General features: G+C 41.4%; 1 protein-coding gene across 1 annotated transcript in view; it reads left to right on the top strand.

Annotated features, from left to right (window-relative positions):
* Positions 1-22,683, top strand: part of grin2aa (glutamate receptor, ionotropic, N-methyl D-aspartate 2A, a) — a 648,709-nt gene that overhangs the window by 14,918 nt on the left and 611,108 nt on the right. Inside the window, exon 2 of the mRNA XM_034191285.1 lies at positions 17,094-17,582. Within this exon, the coding sequence (XP_034047176.1) occupies positions 17,097-17,582 (486 nt within the window). The 5' untranslated portion in view covers positions 17,094-17,096. The remainder of the gene's footprint in view (positions 1-17,093; positions 17,583-22,683) is intronic.

Below are 22,683 nucleotides of genomic sequence, written 5' to 3'. Positions count from 1 at the left end.
TTAGGAATTTGATATACAGTAAAACTCAGCTAAACTGTCATATAAATTGTATACTCACATTCACTGGACAAAGGCAAAAGTCTCAATGATTTGTATGGTTTTGCATGTTGTAGTAAACACTGTATATATCAGATTTGAAGAACAAATTTTCACTCACACCGGACAAAAAGTCCCACCCCATTGCAATGCATTCCCATTAAAAAGCCCTCGCATGTACCGGACAGAGCAGTCTGGGCGTGGCCAGCCAAAACAGAGGTACGAAATGAAGTTCGGCACTGACACTAGCCGATTCGAGGAAAGTGGTACTGTATTTCCTTGATTTAAAGCCCGGCCGTTTAGTTTCTTCAAACCATGGTCAGACCCAGCACCTAAACAAGGCAGGCCTTTATTCAAGGCCAGTGTTGCCAACCAAACCCCACCACCCCCCTTAAAACGGCCTAATTTCTGCTTAAAACTGACTTTAGAATGATTTAAGAGGTTTTACTTTGTCATCTGATGGTTAATAATCACATTATTCCCTTTGATTGCTTTGGGTGTGGACACTCAGACTCAGAGAGTCAGTCTCACACATGGTGCTATGGCACTCTGATGGCTCCCCCGTCTTATTATGCGCTTTGAACGGTCCCCGTCATTGATGATGAAATAATGCTGAATTTATGTGGAAATGATTGTTGTACAAAAGCTACAGATTTCTGTCACTGAGATAGATGAGGACTGGAGCACAGTTTTAAGCAGAAATGAGGTGATAATTGATGAATTGCTGCTGACACTCCAAAATGATGCATGTGCAGAGAAGGCAGGGCAGACCAATTTTCAGGGGGGACTGTTCGATCGGCAACCCCGGCAATTTTTAACAAAACTAGCGCATTGCCCGTAGGGATCCACAGGCTCTAGATTGGGTAGTGTTTATAAAATAGGTAGCTGACATTTTCAAGGGTGGTAATAAATCAAGCTAAGTTTCTGTAATGAGTTGGGATGGTGTGTGAATCCAGAATGTTTTTAGAACCTTAGACCACAACAGCTTTTAGAAGAACTCAACCCTGGCTCTGCAAGTGACAGTGCAGTGACAGTGTTAATCAAAAACTTTTTTTCTTCTCCATAGTTGCTTGTTTGGGTCTTTGGTGCAGCTTGGAGCTGTTCTTTAAGAAACACTGCAGGATAATCAACCAGTATTATTTGTGAATATTTGCAAATGTCCAAAAGAGAGAGAGAGAGAGAGAGGGAGAACACACTAAACACAAGTATTCTCTAGGAGAAACTGCTTTATATATATATATATATATATATATATATATATATATATATACGAGGTCTGTCAATAAAGTATAGGTCCTTTTTATTTTTTTCAAAAACTATATGGATTTCATTCATATGTTTTTACGTCAGACATGCTTGAACCCTCGTGCGCATGCGTGAGTTTTTCCACGCCTGTCGGTGACGTCATTCGCCTGTGAGCACTCCTTGTGGGAGGAGTCGTCCAGCCCCTCGTCGGAATTCCTTTGTGTGAGAAGTTGCTGAGAGACTGGCGCTTTGTTTGATCAAAATTTTTCTAAACCTGTAAGGCACATTGAAGTGGACACGGTTTGAAAAATTAAGCTGGTTTTCGGTGAAAATTTTAACGGCTGATGAGAGATTTTGAGGTGATACTGTCGCTTTAAGGACTTCCCACACAGCGGGACGTCGTGCAGCGCTCCCAGGCGCCGTCATCAGCCTGTTTCAAGCTGAAAACCTCCACATTTCAGGCTCTATTGATCCAGGACGTCGTGAGAGAAGTTTCAGAAGAAGTCGGTTTCAGCATTTTATCCGGATATTCCACTGTTAAAGGAGATTTTTTTTAATGAAAGACGTGCGGACGGGTCCGCGCGTCAGGACGCAGCCGGTGCGGTGCGGCGGCACAGGAAAAACACCTCCGTGTTGATAACCATTTGTAAAATCCAGGCGGTTTTTGATGGCTTTCAGTGGAGTGAGTATATGAGAAATTGTTTAACAGCTGGACATGTTCCAACTTGTCCTTAAGGCTTCCAACAGAGGTGTTTTTCCTGTGACAGAGCGTCGCAGTAGCTGCGAGCCGACGCTGCAATCCGCCCGCACATCTTTCATTAAGAAAATCTCCTTTAACAGTGGAATATCCGGATAAAATGCTGAAACCGACTTCTTCTGAAACTTCTCTGTTCTCTCACGACGTCCTGGATCAATAGAGCCTGAAATGTGGAGGTTTTCAGCTTGAAACAGGCTGACGACGGCGCCTGGGACCGCTGCGCGATGTCCCGCTCCATGGGAAGTCCTTAAAGCGACAGTATCACCTCAAAATCTCTCATCAGCCGTTAAACTTTTCACCAAAAACCAGCTTAATTTTTCGAACCGTGTCCACTTCGACGTGCCTCACAGGTTTAGAAAAAATTTTGATCAAACAAAGCGCCAGTCTCTCAGCAACTTCTCAGACAAAGGAATTCCGACGAGGGGCTGGATGACTCCTCCCACAAGGAGTGCTCACAGGCGAATGACGTCACCGACAGGCGTGGAAAAACTCACGCATGCGCACGAGGGTTCAAGCATGTCTGATGTAAAAACATATGAATGAAATCCATTTAGCTTTGAAAAAAATAAAAAGGACCTATACTTTATTGACAGACCTCGTATATATTTTTTTTTCCTATCACACCAGTGAGATGTAACATGCATACTATGATGCTTTTGAAAAAAGTTTTGAGAAAATTTCAAACTGCATCAATCCAACTGTTGCCATTTTCTGCCTGATTACTTTATTTTAGCGATGGGTTAAAGTAAATGCCACATTTGAGTACCTACATTGTGCAGTTGTCAGCTTACACAAATTACACTGAACATGTGGCTCCCATGATAGTTCTGGTGGTAATATAACATATAAATATTGAATGTTTATGAGTTCAATGGTATGAATATTGCATGAGGTGAAAGATGGAATGTACCATTCAATGGTGAAAATAGATTCTTGTCATTTGATATTTTATTAATTTATAAATGATAGAAAAGGGACTTACATTTTGGTGTGCATTAGAGATTAGCGATACCGGGAATTTTAGTATTGATCCAATACCAAGTAAATACAGGCCCAGTATCACCAATATTGATACCGATACTGATACTTTTTTTTACATTTAAGCTTCATAGATCCAAAGGATCCAAAAGACCTAGGACAGAATTTCACCAAACACTGAACGTGACAAAAAAAATACTTTATTATCACAATCAGCATTTTGTTTAAAAAAAAAAATCACTCAACACAACTTAAAACAAAATCTCCTGAGGTAGAGGGCTGACTTGAGGAGAGCGCTGAGTGGGTTGGCCAAGCTGAGCCTACCTGCATGGCTGTTGGCTGGCGCTGCTGAGCCACATGACGGCGCAACAACAAAAGACCAGAGGGGGGAGGGTGCGCTGCCTGCGTGTTGTGTGACACAGCGCAGCGCTTCTCTTACAGACAGAAAGTAGACTTTGATGAATCTGCGTGCGCAGCAGTCAGTCCGTGCGGGAGAGAAAAAAAAAGCTTGAGTATCGATCTTTTTACAAGAGGATCGTTCAATATCAATACCAGCGTTGGTATCGATATTATCGATATTACGATCAATCCGCTCACCTCTAGTGTGCATCACTGTTGCTTAACAGTCCAACACAAACTTTAAATAGGAGTCCAAAATTGTTCTCAGTAGTCCATGATACCATCCACTGACTTTGTGTACAGACTGTGATCTGCTTTCCTTACTCCAGTGAAAAACTGCATCAGAATTTAGTCCAGCTTTTCATCCTAACTTCATCCTCTTTGTGCCTCCACCCGGCTTACGGCGTGGTGGATTTGTTTTTGTTTTGTTTTTGTTTTTTGTGTGTGTGTTAGAAGAATTAGCATGTCAATTAGGTCCTTCAAATTGTGGTCTGCTGGCAAAAGAAACTCTGCCAAGTTAAGCTAAACACCACCCTTTGTTGTGTGGGCCGCCAGAAGAGGAGGTACTGCTGGCCCACCACCAGAGGGCGCCCTGCCTGAAGTGCGGGCTTCAGGCACGAGAGGGCGCTGCCGCCACGGACACAGCCGGGGGTGACAGCTGTCACTCATTATCTCTTGACAGCTGTCACCCATCTACTCTACAGCATCTCACTCCATAAAGACCAGACGTCATCTCCACCTTGTTGCCGAGATATCATACTTCTATGGAGGTAACTGTCTCTGCCTGTATTAATTGATTCTAAGAGCTATTGTTTTGCAGCTGTCAACCAGAGGACCGGCGTGGGTCGCGACTGTTTCATCCTACGTCCGTCAGATAAGTGGTTAAACAGACGCTGCACGAGTGTGTGTTAGAGGTGGAGGTGGCATTCCCACCGTTGTTGTTACGGGGTGTACACACACCCACACTTGACTGTCTTTGTTCTTCGCCAGCAGTACCAGATCCGACAGTCGGGGACGGTGATCACCTGGGAATTCGGGACTTGGCGGCTCCAGTATTCACCAGGTTCGGTGGCGGCGGAAATCGTGTGGTTCCGGCTCTTCTCAGGACAGACATCTTCTATCCTCGAGCCTGCCCACACGTCACCTTTGTGGATTGACTGTTATCAGATTCTGAGATTGTCTGTGTATTCGTTGTGCACCTTCACAACATTAAATTGTTACTTTTTGGCTCATCTATTGACCGTTCATTTGCGCCCCCTGTTGTGGGTCCGTGTCACTACACTTTCACAACACCCTTGGTAGTGTGTGCATGCGTGGTATTTGGGGCGTGCAATAGCACATTTCATATAGTCCCAAAATTACATGCTAATATACAAATAATGAATGTTTATGAGTTCAGTGGTACAAATTTTTAATTTCACTGAATTAAATATTCATTCCATTGAAATAATGTAAAACATTCATTATTTGTTTTACGTAACGGCTAAAATACATCCTTGTCATTTCATTCATTTAGAAACAACAGAAAAGGAACTTACATTTTGGTGTGTGTCACGGCTACGTAACAGTCCAACACAAACTTTAAATAGGAGTCCAAAATTGTTCTCAGTCAAAATGGAAAAGCAGTAGTCCGTGATGCCGTGCACCAAGTTCGTGTACTTCCAAAAAAAAAAAAAAAAGACTGTGTACTCCCTCAGTGCAGCGAAAAAAAAAAAAAATCATGTCAGAAATTAGTCCTGCTCTTCATCCTAACTTCATGCTAACAGCTCTTCATGCCTCCAGATGGCTTACAGTGTAGCGGTAGTGGATTAGTTTGTGTGTGTGTGTGTGTCTGTATGTGTGTGAGTGTGTGTGTGTTCGAAGAATCAGCACCGGCAACTAGCTCCTCGTCATCCATCAGCAAAACAAACGCCGTATGTTTAGCTAAACACTGCGCTCACTAGTGTGTGCTGGGGGGGTTCTCAGCGTGCGATGGTACAAAACATATGGAACCAAATTTACACAGTAAATAGAACCACATCGCAGGCTAAATGCAATGCAGCACAAAAGGGACGAATAATCCCTGTCACATGACATACAAAGCACCAATCAAATGACAAGGATCCACTCAGCCGTTATATAAAAACAACTATTGCATGGTCAATGGAACACAATGTCAAATGTTACAAATAATCCATGTCAGGTGACATACAAGCCACCAATCAAATGACAAGGATCCACTCAGCCGTTATATAAATGTGAATATTAAACAGAACATTTTGTGAGAAGATTCTTTGAAATTTTTCTACATAAAGTAAAAAATAATAAATAAAGATTACCTCCTCTTACAAGTTCCTTATTTGGGTTAAAGTTACACTCGAGAAAAACTGTACTGAAAAATAAATACTTTGGTCTCTCAAACATAATTCTCCTGCCAAAAGTCATAGCACAACAAATTTGAGCAACGGTTGTCTGATTGTTTGTCGGTCCACTCCTCTGACAGCCTTTGGCTGATTCTCACCAAACTTGACAGAAGAATGAATGTTGACCCTGGAAATGGCTTTAAAGTGCTCATTTTTGGCAAAGATCAAGGTCATTAGGGTCAAGGACAAGTAATTAGATTCTCATCCTAGTTAGGACCCATCTTGAGACACATATGTAGGTTGGTTCTAAGCTGCAATGGCAACTTCAGCTGAAGTCACCCATTTGGGTACAGGTCAAGGTCTTTAAGGTCAAAGGTCAGGTGACCACCAGGAATTTAGTTGTGGTATCAGGAAACTCAGGCCTAAACAAGGTGACCAAAGTTTTAGCAACAATAATTCCCAATTTATCTGTTGTAGCCCTTTGCATCTTCATGTCCACAATGGAATCCTCCTACCAGGAGTCAAAATGCAGGTATATTTTGTCACCACTTGGCGGCAGTGTAGTATTGGCATGTAACTTGGAAAGTTTTCAGATTGTCACATGGGTTATGCAAAATTTGTGATGAAATATAGTGTGGAAATACAGAGGCAAAATCTTTTAAAGGTGCCTCAGATTAAATGTGCAAACCGAGTGTAAAGCCGTCTGTAAAATTTCAGTGGAAGTAGAATTTTCTTCTTATCTACTGTAGCAGGATGAACTCAAAGACTCAGACGGCCTGCGGCATGGATAAACCAACAGATAGCATGGAAGATGGACACCAAACCCCCAAATGTTTAAAATCCAGACTTCACTGCAGCTTCTGAGAGCAGCAGTCAGTCTTACTGTGAAAATAACAATTTACTTTGCATTTTGAAGCCAGGAGAAGTGTTTATAGTATTGTTATTCACATTAACTTTGGAAAAGAAGATGTGCTGTGTGATGGTCCATTCATGATTTAAAGCTTATTTTGCTAATTACATATGCCACGGACATAATAAAATCATTGGCATATATTTATTTGTCTGTCTGTCTGTTAGCAGTATTATGTAAAAATTACTGCACAAATTTTAACAAAATTTTGCACCACAGATAGATATTAGATCATGGAAGACTCCATTAAATTTTGAAGGTGATCTGGATCCAGATTCTGGATCAAGATTTCACTTTATATGGGTTTTGAATGTTAGATATTAGGGCACGGAAGACGTCATTAAATTTTGGAGGTCATCTGGATCTGGATCCAGATCCTGATCTGGATTCTGGATCAAGATTTCACTTTATATTGGCTTTGAAGGATTATGTAAAAAAAAAAAAAAAAAAAAAATTACTACACGGATTCTCACCAAGTTTGCACCACAGATATAAACGCAACACTTTTGGTTTTGCTCCCATTTTGTATGAGATGAACTCAAAGATCTAAAACGTTTTCCACATACACAATATCACCATTTCTCTCAAATATTGTTCACAAACCAGTCTAAATCTGTGATAGTGAGCACTTCTCCTTTGCTGAGATAATCCATCCCACCTCACAGGTGTGCCATATCAAGATGCTGATTAGACACCATGATTAGTGCACAGGTGTGCCTTAGACTGCCCACAATAAAAGGCCACTCTGAAAGGTGCAGTTTTATCACACAGCACAATGCCACAGATGTCGCAAGATTTGAGGGAGTGTGCAATTGGCATGCTGACAGCAGGAATGTCAACCAGAGCTGTTGCTCATGTATTGAATGTTCATGTCTCTACCATAAGCCGTCTCCAAAGTCGTTTCAGAGAATTTGGCAGTACATCCAACCAGCCTCACAACCGCAGACCACGTGTAACCACACCAGCCCAGGACCTCCACATCCAGCATGTTCACCTCCAAGATCGTCTGAGACCAGCCACTCGGACAGCTGCTGAAACAATCGGTTTGCATAACCAAAGAATTTCTGCACAAACTGTCAGAAACCGTCTCAGGGAAGCTCATCTGCATGCTCGTCGTCCTCATCGGGGTCTCGACCTGACTCCAGTTCGTCGTCGTAACCAACTTGAGTGGGCAAATGCTCACATTCGCTGGCGTTTGGCACGTTGGAGAGATGTTCTCTTCACGGATGATGGGAAGGAGATGTGTTGCACTGCATGAGGCAAATGGTGGTCACACCAGATACTGACTGGTATCCCCCCCAATAAAACAAAACTGCACCTTTCAGAGTGGCCTTTTATTGTGGGCAGTCTAAGGCACACCTGTGCACTAATCATGGTGTCTAATCAGCATCTTGGTATGGCACACCTGTGAGGTGGGATGGATTATCTCAGCAAAGGAGAAGTGCTCACTATCACAGATTTCGACTGGTTTGTGAACAATATTTGAGGGAAATGGTGATATTGTGTATGTGGAAAAAGTTTTAGATCTTTGAGTGCATCTCATACAAAATGGGAGCAAAATCTAAAGTGTTGCGTTTATATTTTTGTTGAGTATAGATTATGACATGGAAGACTCTATTTGAAGGTGATCTGGATCCAGATCCGGATTCTGCATCAAGATTTGACTTATTATATAGGCTTTTCAGGATTATTTCAAAACTACTTCACGGATTCTCACCAATTACCACAGATAGATTTTAGGCCATGGAAGACTTCACTCATTTTTGGAGGAGTTCTGGATTCTGGATCAGGATTTTAATTTGTATCTTTCACTTTGTCGGATTTTGAGGATTACGTCAAAACTACTTAATCCTTATAAGTCCTTATATAATCCTTATATCCGTAAATCTCGTTACAGCGCTTTCTGAAAGACTTCTAGTGTAATGAAACTTATTCCCCACTGCTGGGTAGTCCATCAGAGTAAATGTAAATGTTATTAAGAAATGATCGGACAGAAGGGAGTTTTCAGGGAATACTGTTAAGTCTTCAATTTCCATACCATAAGTCAGAACAAGATCTAAGATATGATTAAAGTGGTGGGTGGACTCATTTACATTTTGAGCAAAGCCAATTGAGTCTAATAATAGATTAAATGCAGTGTTGAGGCTGTCATTCTCAGCATCTGTGTGGATGTTAAAATCGCCCACTATAATTATCTTATCTGAGCTAAGCACTAAGTCAGACACAAGGTCTGAAAATTCACAGAGAAACTCACAGTAACGACCAGGTGGACGATAGATAATAACAAATAAAACTGGTTTTTGGGACTTCCAATTTGGATGGACAAGACTAAGAGACAAGCTTTCAAATGAATTAAAGCTCTGTCTGGGTTTTGGATTAATTAATAAGCTGGAATGGAAGATTGCTGCTAATCCTCCACCTCAGCCCGTGCTACGAGCGTTCTGATAGTTAGTGTGACTCGGGGGTGTTGACTCATTTAAACTAACATATTCATCCTGCTGTAACCAGGTTTCTGTAAGGCAGAATAAATCAATATGTTGATCAATTATTGTATCATTTACTAACAGGGACTTAGAAGAGAGAGATCTAATGTTTAATAGACCACATTTAACTGTTTTAGTCTGTGGTGCAGTTGAAGGTGCTATATTATTTTTTCTTTTTGAATTTTTATGCTTAAATAGATTTTTACTGGTTATTGGTGGTCGGGGAGCAGGCACCCTCTCTACGGGGATGGGGTAATGATGGGATGGCAGGGGGAGAGAAGCTGCAGAGAGGTGTGTAAGACTACAACTCTGCTTCCTGGTCCCAACCCTGGATAGTCACGGTTTGGAGGATTTAAGAAAATTGGCCAGATTTCTAGAAATGAGAGCTGCTCCATCCAAAGTGGGATGGATGCCGTCTCTCCTAACAAGACCAGGTTTTCCCCAGAAGCTTTGCCAATTATCTATGAAGCCCACCTCATTTTTTGGACACCACTCAGACAGCCAGCAATTCAAGGAGAACCGGCGTAACCGGGTGTCATTATTGCCGACGTGAATTACACTCTTACCAAATTTACACTTAGCCTTAGCCAGCAGTTTCAAATTTTCTTCGATGTCACCTGCTCTGGCCCCCGGAAGACAACTGACTATGATTGCTGGTGTCGCTAACTTCACATTTCTCAAAACAGAGTCGCCAGTAACCAGAGTCTGATCCTCGGTGGGTGTGTCGCCGAGTGGGGAAAAACGGTTGGAAATGTGAACGGGTTGGCGGTGTACACGGGGCTTCTGTTTAGGGCTATGCTTCCTCCTCACAGTCACCCAGTCGGCCTGCTTTCCCGGCTGCTCGGGATCTGCTGGAAGGGAACTAACGGCGGCTAAGCTACCTTGGTCCGCACCGACTACAGGGGCCTGGCTAGCTGTAGAATTTTCCACGGTGCAGAGCCGAGTCTCCAATTCACCCAGCCTGACCTCCAAAGCTATGAATAAGCTACACTTATTACAAGTACCATTACTGCTAAAGGAGGCAGAGGAATAACTAAACATTTCACACCCAGAGCAGAAAAGTGCGGGAGAAACAGGAGAAGTCGCCATGCTAAATTGGCTAAGAGCTAGTAGCTGTGCTAAGCTAGCGGATTCCTAAAAACACACAAAGTGAATAATGTGTAAATAATTTAGAGGTGATTCAGCAGAGGAAGTGCTTTAGTTAAGGCACGTGAAGATTACACTGTGAAACAAATCGTTATCTAGTTATCTAGATCAATCTAACTGCACAGAATAAACAGCTAACAGATACAGCAAAACACCGCTGTGCTCCGGAACAGGAAGTGATACAATACCGCAGTGAGAGCCAAGCACCAGTAGAGGCATCAACTGGCCTAAAGAGAAGTTGGGGAATATTTTGTGGACTGATGAGAGTAAAATTGTTCTTTTTGGGTCCAAGGGCTGCAGACAGTTTGTGAGATGACCCCCAAACTCTGAATTCAAGCTACAGTTCACAGTGAAGACAGTGAAGCATGGTGGTGCAAGCATCATGATATGGGCATGTTTCTCCTACTATGGTGTTGGGCCTATATATCGCATACCAGGTATCATGGATGAGTTTGGATATGTCAAAATACTTGAAGAGGTCATGTTGCCTTATGCTGGAGGACATGCCCTTGAAATGGGTGTTTCAACAAGACAATGACCCCAAGCACCAGTGGCGGTCCTAGAGTGATTTACTCCCCGGGCGAAACCCCCTGTGTTCCCCCCCCCCCCCCCCCGTGCACACTAACGTGGCCACCACCTCCGCCCCACCACCCATGAAAACACTAACTTTGTCCAGAACACCCACAATCCCACAAATTAACTCACAACAGCTATTTTCAAGAACAAATTTCCAGTTTTAATGACTACTGCAATAACAAACACAAAGAAATTGTCACAGTCTAATGTGTCATCATCCATGGACTTATCTGCAATGATCATCTCAAACATTTGCAGGAGGGCATCATAATTGTTTGCCCCAGTGCTCACTATCCGTGATGTGAAATTCCATCGAGTAGGAGCATTTCTGGGCAACCTTGAGCAGCCTGCAGACTCAAGAAAAGACATCCTCTTTGTGGATTTTGAGAAAAATGTGGCAAACCCAGAGAGTGATGCAAAAAATATTCTGCACTCAGATAAGCATTTAGCCCCTGAGACAGAACCAGATTCAGTCTGTGTGCATAGCAATGCACAAACATTGCACTGGGGGCTATTGCTTTAACTTTGGCCTGCAACCATTGAGAGCTGAAGCCATGACAGCAGCCATGGCTTCTTCATAAGGAAGACTATCAAATGGCTTCGCCAAAATCCGGTCCACAACATTCAAATTGTCTGCCATTATGTGCAGCTTGCTACCTAGCTAACTTGCTAGCTGGGACTGGCGCGAGGCTAATGTGAAGTTTGTCTGCCTGTGAGTGCTTTGTGACGGTGAAGGAGCTCAGCAGCACCCGCTGCTCGGTAGGGACAGAAACTGCGATAGAAGTCAGAAAGAGTGATAGAAGTCAGTCTCCAAACACAAGCAGCTACAAAAAAACACACCAGAAATAGAAGCTTGATTTGTCGCTAGTCGTTTTCAACAAAGAAAATGCCGCTAAGAGGATTAGGAAAGTCTCCGGTTTAACTCAGAAAAGAATGAAAATGCTCCCACGGATGTTTACACCAAAAGATCGCTGATTCGCTCATTTTGCTGTCAATCAAAAAGAGATTCAGCCTCAGACAGATCATCCAATCATCATGCAGAAAATGAGTGTCCGGGCCGGCCGAGGCCAGCCCACTGCCCCATAGACCCCCAGACATGCTGAGCGTCCGATGGGCGGGACAAAGCCCAGTATTTATCCAATGACTCGTCTCGTTTTGCTGCAGTCTTTGCTTCGCTACTGTTTATAGCACTGTGAAGCTGCGGGAATGAGTGAGAGGAAAGCCGCCATGGGACGGGAAGGTGGGGGCGCCGCTCTGCCGTAACGTAACGTAACCATGAACCCCCCCGTCAGGACAACCCCCCCACCCCGTTTTTTTTTTTTGACCGTTTTTTTTTTTTTTCGCACGGTCGTGCCACCCCCCCCGCGATGCCACCCCGGGTGGCTGCCCGGTCGGCCTGCCTCCAGGACCGCCCCTGCCAAGCACACTAGTAATGAGCAAAATCTTGGTTCCAAACCAACAAAATTAATGCCTCGCAGATGTGAAGAAATCATGAAAAACTGTGGTTATACAACTAGTTTAGTGATTCACAGGATTGCTAAAAAAGCAGTTTGAACATAATAGTTTTGAGTTTGTAGCGTCAACAGCAGATGCTACCATTTTTGTGATCACCCCCTTTTCTAGTTTTTTTTACTAATAGCCCAATTTCATAGCCTTCAGAGTGTGCATATCATGAATGCTTGATCTTGTTGGATTTGTGAGAATCTACTGAATCTACTGGTACCTTGTTTCCCACGTAACAATAAGAAATATACTCAAAACCTGGATTAATCTTTTTAGTCACACAGCATTACTATTATTCTGAACACGACTGTATATAGTACTTTTCCATCTGCATCAAATGCTCAAAGCGCTTTACACCCTAATGCCTCACATTCACCCCAATGTCAGGACATTGCCATACAAGGTACCCACTACACACCGGGAGCAACTAGGGGATTAAGGACCTTGCCCAAGGGCCCTTAGTGTCTGACTTTTATCACTTTCTCACTATTTTGCATTCACATTTCCACCTGCAGACTCACATGCACAAAAGTATGCCTTATGCTGTGGAACAACCTCCTCATTTGTGCTCTTTTGAGGCCACCAAACCCCATTTTACACCCTCCGGCTCCACAAATTATTTATAGCACATGAGTTTTGAATTTGTTTAATCTTTTTATACTTTATGCAGTTTAAATCTTACTTACCTCCAGGATACAAAATGATAGAGTTGCACATATAGTTGTGCTCAAATGTTTACAGACCCTGGCAGAATTTTGGATTTATTCACTATTTTTCAGAGAATTTAAATAATAACACAAAAACTTATTTTTCATTCATGGTTCATGGTTGTGTGAAGCCATTTATTTTCAAACAACTGTGTTTGCTCTTTCTAAATCATAATGACAACAGAAACTATCCAAATGACCCTGACAAATTACACTGTATTTGTTGTCTTTCCGATGTCTGGTTCTTTTGTTTCTCTTTGTCTGAGGTGTGGCTCCATCCAGAGATGGGTGTGGTGTCTACTTCTGCAACCCTCCCATCCTGTGCACAGGCAAAATTTCCTGTATATTCATTTTGTAAATTGTTTTGTCAATTGTGTCACTAGCATGGCCCAAGGCAGAGGATCACCCCTTTGAGTCTGGTTTGCTTGAGGTTTCCCCCTCAAATCATCAGAGGGAGTTTTTCCTTACCTCTGTCGCCTGTGTGCTTACTCTTGGGGCTGGTTAGACCTTACTTGTGTGAAGCGCCTTGAGGCGCTATATTAATGAAATTAATTGAACATTGAAATTGAAAATCAAACGTTCACATACCCTGGTGATTTTGACCTGATCACATGCACACAAGTTGACACAAATGAGTTTGAATGGCTACAAAGGGTAACCATCCTCAACTGTGGTCTGTTTTCTTGTAATCAGTGCGTCTGTATAAAAGGTCATTGAGTTTCTGGGCTCCTGACAGGCCCTTGCATCTTTCATCTAGTGTTGCACTGACGTTTTTGGCTTGTGAGTCATAGGGAAGGCAAAAGAATATCAAAGAAAAGGTAATTGAACTGTATAAAACAGTAAAGAGATATAAAAAGATTGAGAATGCCAATCAGCAACTCTAATCAAGAAGTGGAAAAAAGAGGGATTCTGCTGGAACCAAACCAAAGATAAACACAGGTAAACAAAAGGTAAAAAAAAAAAGGTAAACACCAAAGATAAAAGCACACTATAAAAATGCACACAAATCCAAAAATAAAGACCTGATGATAAATGAATGAATAAATAAGTGGCCTCACATTTTAGTGTACTGTTTCCAGTGCTGTGGTCCAGCAATCTGTGCCAAGTTGAAGACTTATTTTGTTAAAACGTTTTCAAGTAACATCCACTATTTACTACTAATTAAGGGATGTGGTGGCCGTGTGGTGGCGTAACGGCTTGCACGTTGGACTGGGACGCCAGCAATTCGGTTCGCTTCCCGATTGCACCCACGCTCCCTACTGGCACGCTTGACAACATTGCTGGGGAGGAGTGAGAGACACGTGCCGTGTGCCCTTTTGGAAATAAGTCCTTCGTTGAGACTTTCGTTGGTTACCCACGTTAAATAAGAGAACCTCAACCTCAACCTCCTCTATGATGTCTACCTTGCTTGATTTTCAGATTTAACTCTCTTGGGTGGCACAGTATTTTTTTCTAGTTTTCCCGTCCTTTCAGTAATTTCTTTTCAGGTACTTTATGTCATGTGCTGCATATCAGAATGTTCAGAACATTCTCACGTTTCAGAAAATGTGCCACATACTTGCACAGATCAGTGTGTAGAGAAATAATTTTCGTCTTAAGCTGAATAAACCAAAAATCTATGTTACTGTCCATTGTTAAACTCATCCCCAAGGATAACATTGTAATATGCATATGTCATGGACATGAATGAGCGAAGCTCATCAGAATCTCACCATGTCATTTAGGTCCTTCAGACTTTATTTTGAGTAAATGCTTCAAGGGAGCATTAGTATGGCAAAAACCAGGTACCTACGTGGCTCTATACTCTCTTTAAAAAAAACAAAAAAAACAAAGATATTTAGGTGTACCTTAGTAAACACAAGTAGAGTTCCACTTTAGATTTGGAATGTATAATAGAAGATATACCTTACCGAATTTTCATAGTAATATGATATAGGATAAGACTATGATTTGACACAAAGTGCAGCAACAGTAAAAATTAAACATTCTTAAACAAAACAGTAATAATACCACACTCATTTTGCACTCATTATAAGGTTAGGATACTGTGCCCTCCAAAAGTATTGGAACACTTGGAATTTCACACATTTTAATTTGTTTTTGCCATTTTAAATACAAGAAAAAAAAAAGAATTAAAATTTCTAAAATTATCTTCCTCAAACTAAAACTGAAAGCAAATCTCTAAAACTTGATAAAACCTGTAAATAATAATCACTTTTATTGCCAGTTTTCTTTAGATAAGTCAGGGGATGGAACCATGAACAATATGTCTTGGGCTTTATTTACATCAATTATGAAGAAATACAAAAGTTTGTTTCACCAAAACATCAAATCTAGGCTTTCATCTCAAATGTACTTTCTGTCAAATTGTAACTGAAGTTTCAGGTCTTCTTTTTAAGAAAATCCTCCTCTACACCACTTCACCAGGAAGCTGGATTGTATATTTTTAATTAATTTATATTAAGTTGTAGAGATTTGCTTTCAGTTTGAGTTAAGGAAGATAATTTTAGAAAAAAAAATGTATTTGAAATAGAATAAACAAATTAAAATGTCTGAAATACCAAGTGTTCCAATACTTTTGAGGGTAACTGAGAAACACTGAAAGCAGCATCTTACATTTTATGTATAGTGCAGCAGATAAGAGAATATTTAGAGTTGAATTCTGCAATTGGTGATACCAACATCAAATTTGGCACAAATAATCCATAGACATGAACTCTTTAAAAAATAAATAAAACTGATTGGCCAATTGAATTTTCAATAGGCAGCCAGGTAAGGGTCAATTGAAGAATTACATGGGTCAAAATCAGGGGTGGGCAGCTTGTTCCAGAAAGGGCCAAGAGGGTGCAGGTTTCTTTGCAGCCACTGACTCCACCAGGTGATTTCCCTGATTAACTGATTCCATCTGCTCAAAGTGATATTAATGAGCGAAATCACCAGGTGGAGTCAGTGGCTGCAAAGAAAACCTGCACCCTCTTGGCCCTTTCTGGAACAAGTTGCCACCCCTGGTCTAAATTAAAAGATGCTCCAATCCTATAGAAAACTACATTATTTGCCTGATCATAAAGATTCCAATAAAGGTACAATTTGGACAATCTGTGACTGAATGTTATGGAGTTATGAGGTGGAAGCAGGAAGAATGGTGACAAAGGTCAGTTTCAGTTTGTACAGGGGTCAAAAGTTAAAGTTGCTCCATTCATTTTGCTCCAGCTCTATTTGTCCAGAATTTATTTGATGCTTGTATCACCATTTGAAGGATTGTTTCAGTTATCTGCTGTACTAATAAGCCAACATGAACAGGCTGCTGTCTTAGTTTAAAAGTGTGTACATAAGGCCACCTGAATTAAAGGAGAAATGCTGCTTTTAACAACCTGGACCTCATTTCTGTCATAAAATACGGTCGTTTACTCAACAATATAAGTTTGGTGTGATTAGAAGTCCATAGTTCAAACGACGTGTTTGAAATACTGCAATAACTAGTGCTGGAAACTTTTTATTACGCATGAGACATCTAAATGAATTGACCACCAGGGAATGAAATGAACTGTTCTGTTTTATCTTTTGTGTCACTCAAACACTTATTTTTGTGTCACTGTAGACTGAATGTACATCACGGAGTTGAACTTCATGAATGGAGTGTGTCACTTTCTGGACAGCACAGCTTGTTCTTGAATGATTTTTTTTCAGAGGCATCGTGCTCATAAAGTGTATTCTTGTTATTCATCTTCTCTCTTTTCTCGCCCTCCGCAGTTTTCTCTCAAGGCTATTTCCTGCCCCACAAGGTTTAATGTGTTTAATAGTGAGAAGAAAAGGAATAAAAAAGCAAAGATGCACCTTGAATGTGTGGGCTTAAATGACTGTGCATTAACTATTTATTTCTATCTGCTTTCATCTTTCCACTTCTTTCTTCTCTTGATCTCCATCACATCCCTGTGCTCCACTTTCCTCCTCTCCTCATCCCGTTTTTTTCTTTCTCCACTGCCCTTTGTCTGCTTTGATCTGTTCTTGCAGGGGATGAAGTGCATTGGCAGTATGTCTCTCAGCAGCATCAGGAGCAGCAGGAGGAGTAGAAGGAGCAGCAGTTGTGGAGGTGTTACTGTCCTACTCTTCTGGGCTCTCCTGACGGTGGTGACGGTGATCGCCAGCCCTGTGGCAGCTCAGAAACAGAGATCTGGTGCATCAGAAAAAGTTCCTGTTCTGAACATTGCGGTGATCCTGGGACGCACACGCTACATCTCAGACCGGGACATCCGTGCACTGTGGAGCAAAGATGACCCCATTGATGTTAATGTGGTCACACTGATGGTCAATGAGACTGACCCCAAAAGCATCATCACGCACATGTGCGACCTGATGTCTGGGACCAAGATCCATGGTGTGGTGTTTGGGGATGGCACTGACCAGGAGGCCATCGCCCAGATTTTGGATTTTATTTCTTCGCAGACACTCATACCCATCCTGGGCATCCATGGAGGCTCCTCCATGATCATGGCAGATAAGGTATGGAGCCACTGATTGGTGTCTGGAAGAATGAGCTGTGGACCAATAGCTGACTGGTACTGAGTGAATGCATGAAGATGCACGCAGATGTAACCAATTTAGCAATATAAGTGTGGATTATAGTGTAATAAAAGAGAAATGATAACCTGGGCTAGTATCAGAAAAGACCGGATTCTTAAGGGCCAAAGATTTGAGAAATAATAATGACTCAGCCACAGCTTCAACAGATGCATAACACAGCTTGTATTGACATGAGGTGAGCAATATGAACAGTCTGTAAAAATAAATAAATAAATAATAAACAAACAAAATAAAAAGCATGCAGAAGTGTGTAAAACTGTAAAATTGTCCCTTTTGGTCTTGTGGACCAAGTGTTGGGGTCCTTATAAAGTTGCAGTGCACTTTACCTCAAAGGTCCATTCAAAGGGACTTGTTTCCTACCACAGCTAAGGGACATCCAGGAAAGGACAGGAGTGTGTTTGGTGTGTGTCCCGCCACAACCAGACATCCAGCAGACAGCTGCCTGGATGTGCGCGTATTCCTTTGTTCTTCTACAAGGTCCTTGAGTTAGCTCGCCAACTTGAATGATTTTGGTCCTTGAGATTCATCCCACTCAATTCAGTAATCAAAAAAACCTGACCTAAAGACAAGGCATATGTATCTATCATTTACTCTTCAATAAAGAATTATTTAAGATATCAGTGCCATAAACTCTATAGAATATTTCACCAACCATATAATTCAATTCACACTCCTGTTCTGTTGTACAACAATATTCCTTCATTTGATCATTGTAGCTCATCAAAAAAAAGGTATAAAGTGTCATGCTATTACATCTCACAGAAAAGTTAGTTTTAATCAGAGGTATTGAAATATACATGTGCTTAATCACTCCTCCTGCACCATAGGCCTACTGGCGCAATGAAGAGCTGTACCAAAAGTTAGCTTCCTCATAGTTAGTAACTCACACTATCGAGGAAAAAAAATCCTTCACTGCACTTTGCACTAAAGAAGAAGTCACTTTCAAAATAAACTTTTTGCTGCCTGCAATCAAATGCAACACAGTAAACATGACTGTACATGCTAGCTAACAGTACACTCCAGCAGGCCTTCACACAGGAACCCCCTTTTTTAACCTGTCCAGGGCATGAGAAGCCAAATGACTCTATAAAAAAGCCCTCCATAAAGCTAGGACATCTTACTACTCATCACTAATTGAAGAAAATAAGAACAACCCCAGGTTTCTTTTCAGCACTGTAGCCAGGCTGACAAAGAGTCAGAGGTCTATTGAACCGAGTATTCCTTTAACTTTAACTAGTAATGACTTCATGACTTTCTTTGCTAATAAAATTTTAACTATTAGAGAAAAAATTACTCATAACCATCCCAAAGACGTATCGTTATCTTTGGCTGCTTTCAGTGATGCCGGTATTTGGTTAGAATCTTTCTCTCCGATTGTTCTGTCTGAGTTATTTTCATTAGTTACTTCCTCCAAACCATCAACATGTCTATTAGACCCCATTCCTACCAGGCTGCTCAAGGAAGCCCTACCATTATTTAATGCTTCGATCTTAAATATGATCAATCTATCTTTATTAGTTGGCTATGTACCACAGGCTTTTAAGGTGGCAGTAATTAAACCATTACTTAAAAAGCCATCACTTGACCCAGCTATCTTAGCTAATTATAGGCCAATCTCCAACCTTCCTTTTCTCTCAAAAATTCTTGAAAGGGTAGTTGTAAAACAGCTAACTGATCATCTGCAGAGGAATGGTCTATTTGAAGAGTTTCAGTCAGGTTTTAGAATTCATCATAGTACAGAAACAGCATTAGTGAAGGTTACAAATGATCTTCTTATGGCCTCAGACAGTGGACTCATCTCTGTGCTTGTTCTGTTAGACCTCAGTGCTGCTTTTGATACTGTTGACCATAAAATTTTATTACAGAGATTAGAGCATGCCATAGGTATTAAAGGCACTGCACTGTGGTGGTTTGAATCATATTTATTTAATAGATTACAATTGGTTCATGTAAATGGGGAATCTTCTTCACAGACTAAGGTTAATTATGGAGTTCCACAAGGTTCTGTACTAGGACCAATTTTATTCACTTTATACATGCTTCCCTGAGGCAGTATTATTAGACGGCACTGCTTAAATTTTCATTGTTATGCAGATGATACCCAGCTTTATCTATCCATGAAGCCAGAGGACACACACCAATTAGCTAAACTGCAGGATTGTCTTACAGACATAAAGACATGAATGACCTCTAATTCCCTGCTTTTAAACTCAGATAAAACTGAAGTTATTGTACTTGGTGCCACAAATCTTAGAAACATGGTGTCTAACCAGATCCTTACTCTGGATGGCATTACCCTGATGTCTAGTAATACTGTGAGAAATCTTGGAGTCATTTTTGATCAGGATATGTCATTCAATGTGCATATTAAACAAATATGTAGGACTGCTTTTTTGCATTTACGCAATATCTCTAAAATTAGAAAGGTCTTGTCTCAGAGTGATGCTGAAAAACTAATTCATGCATTTATTTCCTCTAGGTTGGACTATTGTAATTCATTATTATCAGGTTGTCCTAAAAGTTCCCTGAAAAACCTTCAGTTAATTCAAAATGCTGCAGCTAGAGTACTAACAGGGACTAGAAGGAGAGAGCATATCTCACCCATATTGGCCTCTCTTCATTGGCTTCCTGTTAATTCTAGAATAGAATTTAAAATTCTTCTTCTTACTTATATCTTATCTTAGGGACCTCATAGTACCATATCACCCCAATAGAGCGCTTCGCTCTCAGACTGCAGGCTTACTTGTAGTTCCTAGGGTTTGTAAGAGTAGAATGGGAGGCAGAGCCTTCAGCTTTCAGGCTCCTCTCCTGTGGAACCAGCTCCCAATTCAGATCAGGGAGACAGACACCCTCTCTACTTTTAAGATTAGGCTTAAAACTTTCCTTTTTGCTAAAGCTTATAGTTAGGGCTGGATCAGGTGACCCTGAACCATCCCTTAGTTATGCTGCTATAGACTTAGACTGCTGGGCGGTTCCCATGATGCACTGAGTGTTTCTTTCTTTTTTTGCTCTGTATGCACCACTCTGCATTTAATCATTAGTGATTGATCTCTGCTCCCCTACACAGCATGTCTTTTTCCTGGTTCTCTCCCTCAGCCCCAACCAGTCCCAGCAGAGGACTGCCCCTCCCTGAGCCTGGTTCTGCTGGAGGTTTCTTCCTGTTAAAAGGGAGTTTTTCCTTCCCACTGTCGCCAAGTGCTTGCTCACAGGGGGTCGTTTTGACCGTTGGGGTTTTTAAGTAATTATTGTATGGCCTTGCCTTACAATATAAAGCGCCTTGGGGCAACTGTTTGTTGTGATTTGGCACTATATAAATAAAATTGATTTGATTTGATTTAGAAGAAATCACAATTCTCACTGTTGAGCAATGTTCAAAAGCCAAATGCCGTAGAAGATCACTTGCAAGATGAAAAGGAAGAAATTCACCTGCACCTAATGTTAGCACAGGTAATGATGATTAATCATTGCTACTTAGCATTTTTTTAGACACAGAATGTCTAAAAAAAACACATTGGATCCATTTCAATAGGGGTACAAAGCATTTCACAGTACCAAATCTGCACTTTTAAAGGTTTTTAATGACCTCCTTTTAACGACTGATTCTGGCAGTTCAGCCATTTTAGTGCTTTTAGACCTCACTGCAGCTTTTGACACAGTCGACCACACAATTCTTTTCGACCACCTGAGAGACTGTGTGGGCATCAGGGGGACTGTTCTGGAGTGGTTTAGGTCCTACCTGTCGGAGAGGTCTTTCTCCATCAGGCTGGGGGACTCCACCTCGTCTTCAGCCCCTCTTCATTGTGGAGTCCCCCAGGATTCTATCCTGGTACCCATCCTCTTTGCTCTATATCTCCTTCCACTTAGAGAGATTTTTAAAATACATGGCATGGGCTACCATTTTTATGCTGATGATTGTCAAATCTACAGGCATATCGTTAAAAACAGCCTTTGCCCCCCTGACACCCCTACTCAACTGTCTGTGTGACGTCAAGGCTTGGTTATCACAGAATTTCTTTTAAAACTTAATGAGGGGAAGACAGAGGTTACAGTGGGGCAAAAAAGTATTTAGTCAGCCCCTGATTGTGCAAGTTCTCCTACTTAGAAAGATGAGACTGGTCTATAATTTTCAACATAGGTATACTTCAGCTGTGAGAGACAAAATGAGAAAAAAAAATCCAGGAAATCACATTGTAGGATTTTTAAAGAATTTATTTGTAAATTGTGGTGGAAAATAAGTATTTGGTCAATAACAAAAGTTCAAATCAGTACTTTGTAGCATAATCTTTGTTGACAATGACAGAGGTCAAATGTTTCCTGTAAGTCTTCACCAGGTTTGCACACACTGTAGCTGGTATTTTGGCCCATTCCTCCATACAGATCTCTTTTGGAGCAGTGATGTTTTGGGGCAGAGCTGGGCAACATGGACTTTCAACTCCCTCAGCAAATTTTCTATGGGGTTAAGTTCTGGAGATTGGCTTGGCCACTCCAGGACCTTGAAATGCTTTTTACAGAGCCACTCCTTCATTGCCCGACCGGTGTGTTTGGGATCATTGTCATGCTGGAATACTCAGCCACATTGCATCATCAGTGCTGTCACTGATGGAAGGAGGTTTTGGCTTAAAATCCCATGATACATGGCCAGGTTCATTCTTCCCTTAACTCGGATCAGTCGTCCTGTCCCCTTTGCAGCAAAACAGCCTCAAAGCATTATGTTTCCACCCCTCAATGCTAGATAGTAGATATTTCTGTGTAGGCTCTCAGTTGTCTAGGTGGTTTCCATAGTAGAGAAGCTTGAATCTTCGACTGGACTGGGTTACTTGACGTGAGGACGTTTCGCTTCAAATCACAGAAGCTTCCTCAGCTAAAATTCTTGCTCTGGTAGTCTGACTTCTGTCTTGACTCTTGTAGAGAAGAATAAACCAGAAGCCAACAAAAGCTGGAGTTTTTTAACCTAACCAGACCCCACCTACCGAGAGGTTGACTGCTATAGGCTAGTGACTAAACAATAGCTCTAATTAGC

Source organism: Thalassophryne amazonica, chromosome 16 (assembly GCF_902500255.1).
Source record: "Thalassophryne amazonica chromosome 16, fThaAma1.1, whole genome shotgun sequence".
Classification (NCBI taxonomy): domain Eukaryota; kingdom Metazoa; phylum Chordata; class Actinopteri; order Batrachoidiformes; family Batrachoididae; genus Thalassophryne; species Thalassophryne amazonica.
The sequence above is the reverse complement of the archived record's forward strand: the minus strand, read 5'-3'. Positions and strand labels throughout refer to the sequence as shown.